General features: G+C 36.7%; 1 protein-coding gene across 24 annotated transcripts in view; it reads left to right on the forward strand.

The window, feature by feature from the left end:
• RIMS2 (regulating synaptic membrane exocytosis 2) overlaps nt 1-16,747 on the forward strand; it is a 478,829-nt gene that overhangs the window by 55,727 nt on the left and 406,355 nt on the right. For 7 of the 24 annotated variants that reach the window (XM_086465565.1, XM_086465576.1, XM_086465572.1 and 4 more), the window contains exons 2-3: nt 4,291-4,323; nt 4,719-4,805. The exons of the other annotated variants lie outside the window; for them this stretch is intronic. In XM_086465565.1, coding sequence (XP_086321691.1) covers nt 4,291-4,323; nt 4,719-4,805 — 120 coding nt within the window. The remainder of the gene's footprint in view (nt 1-4,290; nt 4,324-4,718; nt 4,806-16,747) is intronic. 24 annotated transcript variants of the gene reach the window in all.

Raw genomic sequence — 16,747 nt, forward strand, 5'->3', positions numbered from 1 at the left:
AAAAATGTTCCATTTTAGTCTATCCTTGTCCAACCACCTCACTGAGGTTGTTAGACGATAAGGAGAGCATAGAAAGCTACTGAGCAAAGGACTGTAACTGCTGGCCTGTAACATTTTTAAATGAAAGTGACATAGAGTGTTATATGCTTTATGCTCAACTCAGTGTTTCTAGGACACATTAGGTACACACAGACTATTCCTGCAGGTAAGATCTCCTTGTGCTTGTAGGTCTGTGGATTGCAAAGTTGTGAATCTTAAGAGCACTGTTGGGTTTGAGATAGGTAGTAAGATGTTTATCTCTGCCAGGAATGTCTGATTCTGAAATCTAAATTTCCCTGAACTTTACTGGTGAAGAACTAGATACCCGTTTCATTTCAGACAGCTAGGAGGTGTTTTACGGGTCATTTTAATGTATTTAAGCACCTGAATTCCACCCACATGTTTTTGTGGCTATGCATCCAAGTATGTAAAAGTAGAGAAGAGGTCTGATGAGAGTGCTTGTTGGCTTACCTGTGATCAATGCATATTTTGGGAAGAATGCCTTATGGTTTTGGCATAGTAGGTTATAGAGAGGAGCTTTTACTGATGGCAGTAGATTGAAGAATAAGAGTATTAGAAGTATTAATAGGAGCATTAATTAGGCACATTAATAGGAGTATTGAGGAGTATTAAGAGTTTAAAAGGCTAAAAATAATTTTTATCTTAATGTTTTCACTACCTTTTCTTCTGCTTCCATTTTTCTTGTTCTCTTCCCTCTTCTTTCTGTTCTGTTCTCCTATTCATTCTCTGTGCCAGTGGGACTAGCCATAATCTTTGAGGAAATTTTTAGTAAACGAACTGGATCTCACATCAAAAAGTCTCAAGTCTCAGTGAGACTCGAGATCTAACCTAATGATGCTAGCTCCTGGAAAAGATCAAAGGGGTCTGGCACTTGCACTGTATAGGCTTGCAGAGGAACACAAGAGGAATGGCGCATGAATGTTTCAAAGAGCAGAGGTTCCCCGATGACAAAGTGCAAGGTACAAAAATTCTTTATTGTTGACAAGTAGAAAAATCCTGGCTTGTTTTCAAGCAAAACAGTATATGGAGTTATGATCTGTGCAAAAAAATTATGATAAAAGCTTCAGACTCTTCTAACATTTTAGAATTAATTTGGTGCTTGTGCAAAGTGTCAAGTGAATTCCTATAGTGACAGAAATACTCAGAATTGAAAATAGGTGGTAAAGTATTTAATATTCTCTACTGTTAGAATGCCTTGTCCCAGTCACTGTTGATTAGACCTATTATCTGCAGCCTTTTGGTGGTTTTAGTACAAGTATAGATTGGAAATTGTTCTAGTGAATAACTAGAACCGGCATTGTTCTTGGCAGATATTTGAGAGGATAGGATTGAAAAGATGTGGGAAGAAAAAATGAAGACAGGTAGTCTGGAAGAAGCATGATGAAGTCATACTCTTGTGGATTTTCAGTTGGTCTCTTGAGTAAATGGAGGTTTGGGGTTTTTTTGACCCGTCAGTCCCCTTTTAAGCAATTATAAGTTGCTGATTTTTGAAAGGAGAAGAGAAAGCAATGCATATATGTGGGAGTGCACAATCTAGTAAAACACAAAGCAGTGCTTGTAACTGAAGCAAATAAAGTTGTATGCGTAATGTAGACAGGGTTTAAGAATCTGGAGTCTCTTCAGTTCTTTTCTGTCCGGGAAAAGCTATTTAAACCACAGCAGTGTTAAAAACATATTCTGTGTATTTCATCTAATACATGTCATTATTTCTATCGGTTACTACAACTTCTAATTTCATCTCATTGAAGGGTTTTTCGGAAAAGGACTAGCAGACATTAGCCTGTGGTTTGCTGATTTACATCCAGAATCTTTATCTGTTCTCTGACCTTGAAAGATAAATATCTGTGCTGTACACCTCAAAGGGTCAGGCCTATTGATCCACAAGGTCAACATTAGTTTAATTTCATATGGTAGAATCTATTTTTTCCATAGATTTTTTTCATAATTTCATAATTTCTTCTCAAATTGTAGCTTGCCCTCCATGGTTGTTATAAAGTCAAGGAAGATCGTTGCCTAATCCAGGAACAGAAGGATGTATGGAGAGTGCTCAAGGAATGCGTCACAGTTATATAATAATGGAGGCTGTTGTCCTCACATAACTGCAGTGTTGGAAAGTGTATAGTGGATGAGACACAGAATTGTAGGAGGAGAAAAGACTATTTCATAGGAGACAGACGTATTTTGAATTGTAGGGTCAAATTAGATCATGACTTAGAACACAGTGTTCCTATAAAATGCGGAGAAAATAATTTTAAATGCAGGTTTTCAAAGTGTCTGAAATGAATAATGTTATTTATTTAATGGTGCTAAACTAAAAATCTGATTGTAAGATTTTCAAAAATACCAAGGGTTTGCAGCTGCAATTGAAGTTACCAAATATACTATTATGTAAAGATGCTAGATCCTCTTGAAAAAAAACATACCGAAGATTTGAAATGGCACACTCAGAATTAGTGTGCAGTATTGCAATTTTGTCTTACTCTATTTTGATCTCGGTTTCGTATGCGAAAAAAATTTGACCACGGTCACTATCCAAAGGAAAGATGTTCATTGTTATCTGCTTATGTGAAGTGCTCAGGTTTCCTTTGTTGAGTTCAACAGAAAAATTCACAATGAAGTAATAACTTAAAAGTGTCCAGTAAATATGTTTGGAAATCATGTACAGAGAGGCATTATCTGCATATTCAGTTTTCTTTGTCCAGTTGCCAGGGAGGTGATATTTACACTGTCTAGCTCTAGGCATGAAACTTAGGAGCTCTGAATCATTATCTGGGAGTGTTTCCTTCTCACAATTAACCATATAGAGTTTTTAGGATTTAATGTTGGAGGATCTGAATTAAATGTCCTAAGCTGACTAGTGAAAAAGTTATGGAAATGCTTCAATTCCCTGCCCCTCCCACTCCTCCCCCTTTGAATTTCCTATGTTGAAAACCTGGTATGGAATCTCTTAGTTAAAGATAGTATTATGATTGACATGCATGGTAGAGTGCAATTGTGACTGGATGAGAAATTTTTATTTTCAAATTTCTTAACTTTGGAGTACATCTGCTTGTGTTGGCTTTTTATTTTTTTTAACTGGAATATTTGTTTGTATATAAACTTCTAAAATGCTGAAGAGGTAAAACCATGCTAGAAGACTTTTACTGTGTGATGTGTGTTCAGTTTTTGCTTTCTGTCGTCAGTTTTGGGAAGTTTTTAGTGTGTCTTAATGCTGACTTACTTAGCTCTTGTGTAGTCACTGAACCCTGTTTACAGAGGTATCCACTGTGTTATCATATGGTGAAGAATATGTGGAGCTATTTTGGTGAGCTTTAATTTTCTGTCCAACATTAAGCATTCACTGAAATTGGGAGCCTGCACTCCCTGTTTAGTTAGGTAAGAGAGTGTTCTCCGTAGAGACATTCAGAATATCTATTTGGGAATCTTTTCGGGTTTTTTGAACATATAGAGAAGCTAGATCCTAACTTGGTATTTAAGACCAATGTCTGCAATTAGAGGATGTAAATATTCCTGTGAGTGTACATCTCCATTTTTGCCTTTAATGGAGAGGAATTGCACAGAACATCAGCTTGCTCGCTGAAGTTAAAACATGTGTGTCAGATAGCATATTTTCCTAAAGACAATGGACAAATGTTAATTGGTACTCTACAGACCTACTGTATGTATATCTAGTTATTTCTTTTATCAATAATAAAATTGCTTAGCTTTCCTTCCTTAGTTTTTAGAGTTACACTGTCTGCAGGCCCTGACATCATTGTAGTTTAATAAATATAGTGCAGATTTTTCCTTTAATCTATTAGTTTAGGATATGGCATTTTAATGGCATGTTACATGTTATAAATTCACCTTGTATTATAATAGGCAATTTGGTTGTAAATAATAAAAAAAAATATAGTTAAAATAATCAAACCACCTTCCTTTGCATTTATAGCTGAATGTGTTGCTGGAAATGTTCTAATGTGATATTCAGCTCAAAGAACTGGAAGCCAGTTATAGAACATTAGCAATTTCATTTTGTAACAAAAAGTTTTAGATATTTGGCATTCCCCGTTTTTAATCCTAAATGGAAATAAGCAGAGAATATCAGTTAGTATAAATATTCAACAAATATTAAAGGAAATCCTTTTAACTCACAGTAAGAACTTTCTCCTGCCCGTTTGATACAGATTGTACAACTTCAGGGTAGCTGTTTTACATGTTGCACTCAGTTGTGCAAACTTATTTTTTTAGGGTCAAAGAAGAGCAAAAACCACAGCTGACACAGTAAGTAAAATATCTTAAAAATGCAATAGGCTTGACTTTTCTACCTTTGCCATGTTCTGCTTTCTGCACCTTTGATGGTATTAGCTTTCACTAATACCCGGTAGGCTGCAGTTAGTTTGTCATCCGCTTCCTGACTGGCTTGTAAGAGAGCTGCCTGCAGCTTCTTACTTCATCCACATGTTAGCTGGATGTAGGTTCTTGCTGCCTGCTTGTGAACTGGTGAACTGTAAAACTTTATTTCCCTTACATCCTTAGTGGCTGACTTAGTATTGCAGCTAACATTCCCATTGGCTCTGACTTTTCTGCCTCTATTTCTATTAGCATTGGATAAGAAAACGTTTAAACTAGTGTGGTTTTATTGGTTATTCAGTCACATTATTTGCTTATTTAAACAGGTGGTTTCCCTTTAGTGGGATCACTGAGCTGGTAAATAACGTGCTTCAACCACAGCAAAAACAGCAAAATGAAAAGGAGCCCCAGACGTAAGTAAGCCGCTCTCTGTAGACTAAGTAATGTCTGTATAACATTAAAACATACTGGAGAGTATGTTTAAAATAATTGCCCGTTTAGAACATCCTACTGAGGGCATTTTACAAGCTAACAACATTTGCTTTCCGACCCCTCATTTGCAAAGGGAAAAATGAAGATCAGGTTGTACTCTCCTTGTCAATAAATTAAGCGATTACACTAGAATACAATCTCAGGAGTTACTACTGCTCCTTTTGCCTTTTTCTGCAAATGTTCCACACATGAAACTCTCAGTGAAGTGATGTGTTTTCTGTGCATGAGCTGGAATAAGACATGTAGTATTATATATAGCACGTCTATGCACATGCATGGTATTAGTGATATTGGTCATGCATAGAATGCTATACAAATCTACATTATATGTATGAAGAGCATTTTAAGAACCAGGAAAATGTAATTTCATTTTTTTCATGCTTCAAAATATCTGTGAAGTTTCAAAACTTTAGCAGATATAAGGTGAAATCTTGGGTCTGTCAAAGCTGAGGGAATTTTGACTTTGATGGGGCCAGTATTTCATCCATTTCAACCTTTGACAGTGCTAAGCCAGTATGAAAGCCCTATAAAAAATTTACTTTTCTTGCTATATGAAAACTTTAACAGAAACTGGCAAAGCTAGGACATTCAGTCTTAGAGAAGAACTTAAAGCGTGGAGCTGAAAATATGCTTCTCATAAAGAGAAACTAAGAAGTATTTATTGTTTCAAATTTTCAAATTTTTAAATGTGACTTCTGATATTATTTAGGCTTTAAACAATTAAGTTGCTGTCTTTTCTTTCTTCTAAATGGGAATGCCTTGTAAGTTCACATGATTAAAGAAATGTTTGCTTTTGAACCCATGCATAACTGGTTTAAAACATGCATATAACTTGTTAATTATTTTCCAGGTAGAATCACTTTTAGTTTATTTTTAAAAATGTGTATTTAAGTGGAGTTTCATACTTTTAGGCCATGAAAGCTGTGAATTACTTTTTGAGAATACACAGCGAGAAATTTTCAAAAATTAAATGGCGAAATAGGCCATAAAATTGATATTCTGGAAAGCAATGTATTCTGAGCTCTGTGATATCCTCACTTAAGTTCTTAAAAAATTGCATATAATATTAACAGCAAAGTTTTTCTTTATTGCTTACTGTTAGATACCGGTAATATTACATTTTGTTCACAACACCTCAGTACTTTGTATTCCCAGTTTCCTTAATGCAACAAAGCTTGTTCTGCTTACCAGTGTTGTGCATATGAAGTGTATGGCTTTGGAAAACCTGAAAATACTATATACTCAGTGTAAACAGTTCAGTTATAGTTGCCAAAAAGTATTTATAAATGGTTTACTATGGAAGGATTTTTCGAAAGTGATCTCTTTGGGAACCAGTTTTGTTCAGTGTTTTCATTAAATAATTAAGAAATAAATGATGTTGTATTCATATTGAACTTGCAGATGGGACAAGGCTAGGAGAAGCATAATATCTAATAGTAGAATTATATTCCAAAATTATCCTGAGAAATCCAAGCTATGTATGATGTTATGATGCCATTCAAAAAGATAAGTGCAAGGTGGTGTAGTTATGTAGGGATAGTTTATGTGGTTGACACAGGACAGAGAAAAATGGTGTAGGTAGAAGTTCTTTAGCAGAGAATATGAAAGCCATAATAGTAATTTGAGCAGGAGCTCAAGAGTGAAAGAGATAAGAATCATACTGGAACGTATGGACACTAGCCTGGAAGCGCTGTGAAGAAGTTTTCACACTGCTAAGCTTTGGTAAGATCTCACCTGGAATAGCGTGCCCTTTTTTGGACACTATACTTCAAAAATTATATGGAACAGTTGGAATTCAGTGGAGAGTAATAAGAATGAATAAGATGTCTAAGAAACGTGGCATGTATCAGGAAAGATTGAAACATATGAGGTGATTCAGCCTCATGAAGAGAAAATCCCAGGGGATGAAGGAGATGGACAAGTCTTCTATTATGCAGAAAGTTGTTGAAAAATAGAAGGAAATAATCTCTTCTCCATGCCTCTGGTGGTGAAGCAGAAAGGAGTAAAATTAAGTTGGATCAGGGAGGATCCAGCTGGGTAGGGAAATCTTTTTCATGGAAAGAAATCTTAAAATGCTTGCATAGTTTACCTAGGGCTTGTGTGGGAAGCTGTGTCACTGAAAATCTTAATGAGTGGGTTTGGCAAATACGTGTTAGAAGAGACACAAGTGTAACTGGTCCTGGGCTGGGACAAGAGAATGCACTAAGTGTTTTCCAGCACTGTTTGTTTATGGTAATTTCATTAATTTATTAATGAACAGGATTTATTTTTTGTTATTATTGTAAATGTTCAGGGCGAAAATTGAACAGAGATACTAATGGTGCAACTTTATTTAATTACTTTTTCTGACTTTAATGGCTTGCAGAGAACTGTTGCACCTGGTAACATTGTGGGACACCGGGGGAGCAGCACAGAACTCTGAAGAAATTTTTACTGCTATCCATACATATTGGGGCATTTTACATTTGAAAACACTGTCAGTATCTGAGTCTGTAATGGCATTCAAGATACGTCTGGCTGTCCAACTTTGCTGGTGAAAAGACTTATTTACAGTTAATCTGGGGAGGACAAAATGTGGTGGGAGGAGGCAGAAAAGGAATCATAGTAGTGGTTGAAAATACCAGGTATCACGTTACAAATTTCAGTTTTGCGCTGGTGGAAGTGTTTTTGAAGAACAGTTGACCATGTGTCCTTACGGGCAGAGACAGGATTAGTCTGACACCATTGGACGTGCATTCTGTACCACAAAATCACAGAATGGTTGAGGGTGGAAGGGACATCTGGAGGTCATCTTGTCCCACCCCCTTGCTCAAGCTTGGTCACCTAGAGCCAGTTGTCCAGGACCATGTCCAGATGGGTTTTGAATATCTCCAGCGATGGAGACTCTAGAACCTCTCTGGGCTAGATATACATGTGCTACTGCTCAGTCACCCCTACAGTAAAAAATGTTACCTTATGTTCAGAGGTAACCTCTTGTGTTTCAGTTTGTGCCTGTTGCCTCTGGTGCTATCACTGGGTACCACTGAAAAAAGCCTGACTCTCTCCTCTTTGCACCGTCCCTTTGGGTATTTGTATATATTGATAAGATATTGATAGATCGCTCCATTTATAAAAATCTCTAATGAATTCTTGTTGAAACAGACTGGCATTTCTCAAATACTTGACATAAAGCAATGGATCATTATTTTTGTATTCTAAATTTACTGTGTAAAAACAGTATGTCTGCCAGCCACTAGGTAGCTCTGAATTTCTTCAGATTATCTACCCCAGGTGTGATAGCAAGCCCACATAAACAATTATTTAAGAAAATTTACACTATATATAGTCAGCAGGTTTATTTGCAGTTTGTGTAGTTCCTGTTCAGTATGGTTTTTAATAGAAGCTGTTGAAAATAACACACTCCACTGGAAGGAATATTTTTTCTGAGAGAGAAAAATACGTCTCTGCAGCCAATACACTTGTGAAATGGGAGTCATGAGAAGTCTAGCACTCTACTGTGTTTATTTTCTTAGGCAGCAAGATGGAAAGAAAACAGAGCGTAAATGAGCTAAAAATAAAACCATAATTTGCAGTATGAAAAAAAGGAACAGGGAGATTGTAGCTATCTCAAAGTAAAATATAAATCCACAAAATGCCTTCTTAATTATAAAACTGGTTTTGTCTCCATAATAAAGTAAATATGAGGTACTTTTGTTGTGTGATTCTGATGACTGATCGTGACGCTTCCTGTTATGAGACTATTACATTTACCATTTGCAGCATAAGATTATGGTTGCCTGACTGGTAAAGACGCCCTGGACTTTTTTTCATATTTTTTCCTCATAATATTTAATACAAGAGGTTTATTTATGTTTGTTGGGTTGTTCACAGTGTTAGTGAGGCCAGGATAGTCAGTCATGAATATGGTGGAACCCAGTTTTATCAGAAGGCGAAGATAACCGTGTTTGGGACAGGTAAATATAGTGGTCAAAAGAAATACATCTCTATATTTACTTCAGAATCTAACTGATCTATTTTAATCCTGAAATATACACAGATTTGTAATTCTCAGATGAATCCACAGAATGTGATAGTTCAAAGGTAACAGATGTCACATTTTTGATAAATTAAGAAATATTATTAATAATGAATTAAAAAATACTCAGGCACGGTGTGAGGAATCTATTGTTTAAGAAAATGTCTATTTGTGAAAGAAAAAAAAAATCTTTAAACAAAATTAAGGTAGTATGTTAGAATGAGGAATTCCTTGAGAATCTTGGATTAAAAAACAAACTTGCAAGTAGAAAGAGAACACAACCAAAAATACCTAGCTGGCCAGCAGTTAGCATCATGGGCAAGGAAAAGGTGAAAAAAGTCCCCCAAATGGAGAAATCGGATAAAATAGTAATAAAGTAATTGCATTTATTTATAAAGAAGGCTGAAATGGAGCTGTGTCTGAACTATTTCATGTACTAAAATCTCTAGATACTTTGTGTTACGCAACATAAGAAGTAAAAAAAAAATTGGTATGACTGAAGAACAGAACGCTTCCATGTGTATGCATACAGGTGTAAATAAACTGGTTGCCATCTAGACAATACAGACTGCAGTATGCTGTAACACAATTAAAGCAGCTGCTGAAAGATTTGTGTAAGGGTATTTTCTCTCTGTCTTAATTTTTGAAATTTCTGAGTTCGTGGATGTCACGGGCTGGGGTGCTACTAATATGCTGACAACATCCTGCTTTGGACTGCTTTCCAAAAGAAACGGACAGTACCCCTAGAGGGATGACAGATTGTCTGAATGAGATAACCAAATAGATTTAGAAAATGCTGGCTTAAGTGTAACTTAAACAAGACAGAAGTGATAGTGTTACTATAATAAGAGGAAAGCATCTTAAACATGCTGTTGAATTGGTGGCCTCAGTCTCCAATGGAACCTGCCTTCATGATGTGGCAAAAGGTGTTGCAAAACATGGAGGCTAATCACTCATTTTGGCATTGACTGTAACCATAATGGATATTTTTTTTTTTTTCCAAAGAAGAATCATGCATTTCATTTTGTGAAGAACTGATAAGAAAGATCATACAGCAAGTTCAATTTGTATGGTGTTTATCAAATCTTGTCTTAGAAAGGTCAGAACTTCTAGGGGATCATATCACAGCTGCTGCACTCTACTGGCTATGCATTATTGTAATAATTTAAAGTCCTTCTCCTTCAAATGACAGGGCAAACTATATTTTGTGAGTAAAAGTGATGTGAGCCTTATTTTACTTGCAATATTACTAGTTTCAAGACTATTTTTATCAGAAATTATTCAAAAAAATGGCACAAGATGGTTTTGACTTGCCAAATAAAATTCAAACCTTGCTTTCCCTAATGTTCGTCATCATTTTAAACTGCAAATGATCATTTACATGTGTAACAACATGTGGCTATTCAGTATATAGTTCCTATCACATCTCTGGTGCTAAGTGAGCAACTTCCCTCAAGCTCTTATGTCTGAAGGGTTTGAATGTCCGTTACGTACATTTTGGTTTCTCTCCTCTAACATGCTTCTACTTTCCATGCAATTTTCAGTCTGTTACAGTTACCTGCTCCTTTATTTCCTCTTTTGTGCCTGTCAGGGATTAAGCTGACAAATGAGTGGCTGTTTTTGCTGAGGCAATCTGACTAAACCTTGCTGGGAATATTAAAAAATGTTTCAATTTTTACAAAGGGCAGACCCACTTTTAGGGTAAAGCATATATGGAAATGTAAGTAATTATTAACTGAAGTACAACAAGGGCAAGTGTAGAGTCTTACATCTGGGAAGGAGCAACTCCATGTACCAGTATAGGCTGGGGACTGAGCTGTTAGAGAGCAGTGTGGGGGAAAGGGACCTGGGGGTCCTGGTGGACAGCAGGATGACCATGAGCCAGCAATGTGCCCTTGTGGCTAAGAAGGCCAATGGCACCGTGGGGTGTAACAGAACGGGTGTGTTCAGTAGGTCGAGGGAGGTTCTCCTCCCCCTCTACTCTGCACTGGTGAGACTGCATCTGGAATATCATGTCCAGTTCTGGGCTCCTCAGTTCAAGAAGGACAGGGAACTGCTGGTAAGAGTCCAGTGCAGAGCCACAGAGATGGTTAAGGGGTGGAACACCTCCCTTATGATGAAAGGCTGAGGGAACTGGGTCTCTCGAACTTGGAGAAGAGGAGACTGAGGGGTGACCCCATCAATATTTATAAATATGTAAAGGGTGAGTGTCAGGAAGATGGAGCCAGGCTCTTCTCAGTGATGGCCAATGATAGTACAAGGGGCAGTGGGTGCAAGCTGGAGCACAGGAGGTTCCAGATTAACATAAGGAAAAACTTTTTCACTGTGAGGGTGACAGAGCACTGGAACAGGCTGCCCAGAGAGGTTGTGGAGTCTCCTTCTCTGGAGACATTCAAAACCCGTCTGGATGTGTTCCTGTGTGACCTACTCTAGGTGGTCCTGCTGTGGCAGCGGGGTTGGACTAGATGATCGTTTGAGGTCCCTTCCAACCCCTAACATTCTGTGATTCTGTGAATATACAGATTTATATTTTGATTTTTATTTAAAGTGACTATTCAGTGCACCCATAGCTGCTGCTATGTATAGAGTATTTTTGAAGGATTATGTCTCAATTATTAACCATTCATGGTGTACAACTTTTTTATTTATGTCAGTTTTGAGGGAAATCCAAGGTTGCAGAAGTAACTTTTTAATAGCTGGCTTTTTTTTAACCAATGAAATATTGTTATAAGCAGCATAATCTTAGCTTTCGTATAGAGCTTCTATTTTGTTAAAATCTTAGTCAAATGGAGACGACTTGGCAGAGACTAAGCAAATGAAAAAGAGAATACCTTCTGGTTCTTAAGTTTTCTTTGCAGGTTGATACAAATTATTGTCAGCTTATTGCTACTTTTGGCTTTCTCTTCAAGTAGAGAACATTTGTCTTCTGACACTTGGGTAGAAAATAAAGAATACAAGAACTGGTATCACACTGATGAATAGTGGCCAGGTGCATGATTCTCGTGGTGAAAATAACAAATACCAAAATCTGAATTTCCATGGTATTTGTATTATCTAAGTCACTTTTCATAGCATGCTTTAAATCATTCTTTGCTCTCTAGTAAATTTTTGTTACTGATTCAGTATTCCCGTTGGGAATATAGGCCCAGCACAAAAACTTTATCATATGGAAATACAGTTAAGGTGCTTGAAACTGAAGGGAAGCTTGGGAGCTCGGCAGTTCTACAGCATTCCCGCATAGACAGAATCCTGGTCTGAAAACTAAAGGAGAAAACCATTTGGTACTGCCAGACTGTGCTGGGTGTATGGTGTGAAGGTGTAATGATGTAATTTGGTGTCATGGTTTAACCCCAGCTGGCAACTAAGCATCACACAGTCACTCACTCACTCCCCCCCATAGTGGGATGGGGGAATGAATTGGAAGAGTTACTACGTTGTTATCAGCTTCTGATCCTGCTACAATTTGAAGACCAGATAGTAATGGTGATGATAGTACTTTCAATAACAACTTAAATTGGACCAAGATATGGTAATTAATGAGGTAGTACACATCCCAAATTCCTATAAGGAAATGTGTTCTTTTCTTGTAACATAGAACATAGTTAATGAAGCTTTTTATTTTTTTGAGTCTATGAAGAAAGTGTCTTAAATGTCCTTGTAAAAAAATACAGCCATTTAAGAAGAAGGATCTGTAGTCAGCAGAAGTTTTGTGTTTATTTGTGACTCAAAGCTGAAATGGTTGTTTATTGTTTCCATATACACTGACCTCTGACAGAAATAGTCAGTGTGTACAGATTTATGTACTGTAAACAGGCAAATAAAACCCCTTCTGTGTGTGGAGAACTGAGATCTGTAGCACGTAATTGTCATCACAAACTGCAGTATTTCAGGGCTCTGGTTAGTTGAGACAATTGCTTGTAATATTTTCATAGACGATCATTTTAAAACTCAAGATTTCCCTTTTTCTAGTTCAAAAATTTATGTGTTCATCTCTCTGGCAAGTTTTATCTCCCAATGTATTTTCTTTTGGCTCTCTGGGCTTGTCTGCTCTATTACAGTTTTCTTCCCCATGGACATCAGCTATTGTTGTCAGTATTTTCTGTGATTCTAAACATTTTAAATTCCAATCAATACTGGTAAATTTGAAGCTAAACACATTATAGTGTTGTCTGCATTATCTAGTTAAAAAAGTATTTAAATACATTCCTATTAGCCTTTGTCTTTTTGATTGAGGTTTCTGAGAGAAAATAAAAGGATCAGCAGTCAGAATCACAAAATCAAAGGATGTTGGAACTAGTTACTGACTTCAGTGGGACTGATATCTATCTGTGTATCTATCTATCTCTTCCCTAAAAAGATGTTTCTATGAGTCATGCCGCTACCCTAGTAGTACTGTAAAGAGTTCAGGAAGCACTCACACAAGCAGAGATATTTCACTTGGGAAATATTTTTATGGCACAGTTAACTAGGGTTTGTTTTGGCATTACAGCTTCTGTTTTCACATGAAAAGTGCTGACTTGTGTTCAACTTGTAAGTAGGCTCACATGGTATTCTAGGCTAAGAGCTGCTTTCTCCTGGTATGGTTCTCTAGACCTTTTGCCTAAGGCTGCAGATTAAAGCAGTCCTTCAGTATGCCTTCTCAATTTATTCTTCCTCCTCACATTTTTGGCTTCTTTCATGGGCCAAAATGTAGAGGTGGTAACTTGTTTAGTTTTTGCAGAGCAGTAGCTTTCTCCCAGAGCAATCCCTGGGTTTTTCCCATGTAAACTGATAGTAAGAAAGCAAGAACAAAAGATACCGTTTCTTTTGCAGTACATGATACCAAGTGATTAGAAAGTTTTTGAAAATAACTAGGAAACATTTTTTAATAATGGGATGAATTGGGAAGAAAGTTGACCAAGATTTGAGGACAGAGATGTATAAAAGGTTATTTAGAAGTCAAAATAACATTTTCTGGAACAGAGTGAGTTTACTAAAGACTTTTCATTATCTGTTATCAAATACATCAGACTTCTTAAGCAGTAATAGTTGGTGTAGTAAAAAAGGTTTCAAAGGGTAGTTCTACTGAATGGTAATTTGAGATATAAAAGATTCTAAGTATTTTTATTTTGTAGCAGGGGTAGAGATGTTAAAGAGATGAGAAATGCATAATGAACAATGCTGAATAAATATTCAGGAGAGATTTAGTGATCATGGTTGAATCAATTATAACATCGTAACTGCATAACTACCCTCAAAAAGTTGGATCAAATTCTTAGGAAAGAAAAAAATCAGGTTCATGAACTAATAACCAATTCCAGGACCAGGAAGTAGGTTCTAAACCAGTTAATGACAGTAACTCTAGAAGTGCTGGTGGATACCTTTTAACTCCATTGAGTTTCTTTGGTACTGAAAGATGTTTGGCACTTCACAAAGGCCACCTGTGTGGTTTAAGCCCTACATCTTAATGTTTGCAGTTGAATGCAAGTACTGAGAGTAACTTGCACCTGTGCAAATGACTTCTACAAATGACCTGGTTGTGGGTATTGAGCACTTCCAGCTGCTAATGATACCAGTGGAAACAGTGGTTGTTTTTCATGCTAAGTTTCACATAGCAGTGGGTATTTTTGCTTACTTGCAGGTTGAAAGCAGAACCAGACCTGTCAGTCATCAGTATCTGGGGAATCCCTGTCCCCTAGAGTCAGAAAACACAATTAGGCTTGCTGGAAATACAATTAGGTTTCCCAGCTGCAGAGCTTTTCAGAAGAAAGTTCAAATGTTGGTTACAGGCTTTTAAACTCACAACTTCTTTGGATAACGTTTCTGTTTAATCGATAGCTATGAATCAGTGTTCTGTTTGTCTTTGGAAGCGTTTATTCTCCCAGCTATATGTTTTTATTCTGATGTATTTATGGTGGTTGATTGTATTACATGTTACAGAGTGAGTGAGGGTGAGTAAAGTATTCTTTTCACTGTTGTCTTGTTTTATTCCTTTGATAAGGAATAGTTGGAGTATTTGGTCAATTCATTAGATAACAGTAAAATGAAGTATTCATGCCTTAATTGAAGAAGTGTGGAGGGGCAGCAAGGCTAGAGGAAAGAAATGTCTTATTTATCCACCCTCATTTAAGGCAGAAAAGGACTATGCTGATTTACAAAGGCTGACTACAGGATGTGGAGCTCTGCTGTGTTTACCTAGGGAAGACTTACTAGATGAGACATTTGTCCTTTATCACTAGGTACAGATTTTTGTGATGTGGTGGTAGTCCTCGCTCTGGTTCTGGTTTTAGCGATTTGAGGATGACTGAACAGATAACATTTCAGGTATGGTCCAAAAGGAGCATGGTCCTTGAAACATTTATATCGTGAAACCCTCAGTCAGGTCCTCTATTTTACAAATGAATGTATCTTTTAAATTTTTCAGTGTAATAGTTCCCATTTGCTTTTACATTTGTGCTTACGGGTGGCTTTCTGTGATTATAGTAGAAGTAATACTGATTTTACAGAAGGAGGAAATTCATTTATCTCTTTTGAAAGACACTTTTCTGACTATGTTCTGTATAGAGAGAAGGTTGAAGTAAATTCATAGTAATGTGGCTCCTGGAGTATCTTGGACTCAGAGCAAACATGGACAGATGGTGCTAGGGTGAGCTGATCAGAAGCCTGGGGTGAGGACGAGTACTACTGGGTACAAAGTCTCATCTATGAATAACATTAACAGATTGTCACAGAGCAAAAAAAAGTAGTCTCATAGAAATAAAAATCCAGGTTTTATTGTGGCCCATTGGCAATTGTGATCTGTCACAAACATGATTCAATGAATCCAAAATTTGAATGCTTGTCAGTAATTCCAGTTATTCATTCTACACATCACCTTTTTCTTGTCCTTTAGGAAGCTTTACATCCATTTGTGTATTCTCTGCTCCCACAGCTGATCACTAAGGATAGTTTTGTTTTGAGAAAGGGATATTCTTCATTTAGTGCAAGGATATTCAGCAGAGAGAACTTGTGTTCTGTCAACAGGAGCACAGTTAGACTTGTCATCTCAGGTGTACTTTGTCGATGGATACAGACTGTGTCAGAGAACTCCCTCATCTCCCAGTTATGTTCCTGAGAGCAGAACATGTTTTATTGTTTCTAGTGCTCACCAACAGAATGAAAATGACTAACATCTGTGACAAAAATCTGATTAACAGGTGACTTCTGAAATGGCAGAAAGTTGATGTTTCAAGATTAAATGTGTATTTAAAGTAACAAATATATTTCAGCCATGTTTCATCATATGTAGTGGTGACACTGCGTTCTCCTCTTTACAGTATCCATATTGAATCTCTTAAGAAAATGGTATGCTATCTGTTCTGTTGGAAACTATTCTCTAAAAGATTTAGTATTGAATTTGTGACTTCATTGTGTATATTTCTTAGCTATTACAATATTAATTATTATGTACACTAAACAAATATTCTTTCTTTAGTTAAACATGTAACATTGGTGAGTCATGATAATCCTAGGATCATGACTATATCTCCTCTGGTGATTTGTTCAAGTATTGGCTGTTACGTCAGCCCATGCCTTTGCCTCTCTTTTGACTCTACTTTTAGAGGCCAGGGAAAGATGAAAGAGAGATATATACATAATCAGCTTCTTTTTTGGGTATTCATATTTAAAGAAAGATCCTACTTCCAATGCTGGAAACCTACTGTTACGAAGATCCTATTGTAACAGCTTAGTTACATTGGCAGAATTGGAAATTTGTCAGTATTGGTATTGTGTCTTCTTTGAATAGTAATACCTGGTCAATCCTGGATACAAAAGACTTATGTAAAATAAGAATGTCAATTGACTTTGGACATCTGGATTTATTTTCTT

The sequence above is a fragment of the Leptosomus discolor genome, chromosome 5, assembly GCF_034619465.1.
Source record: "Leptosomus discolor isolate bLepDis1 chromosome 5, bLepDis1.hap2, whole genome shotgun sequence".
Taxonomy (NCBI): Eukaryota; Metazoa; Chordata; class Aves; order Leptosomiformes; family Leptosomidae; genus Leptosomus; species Leptosomus discolor.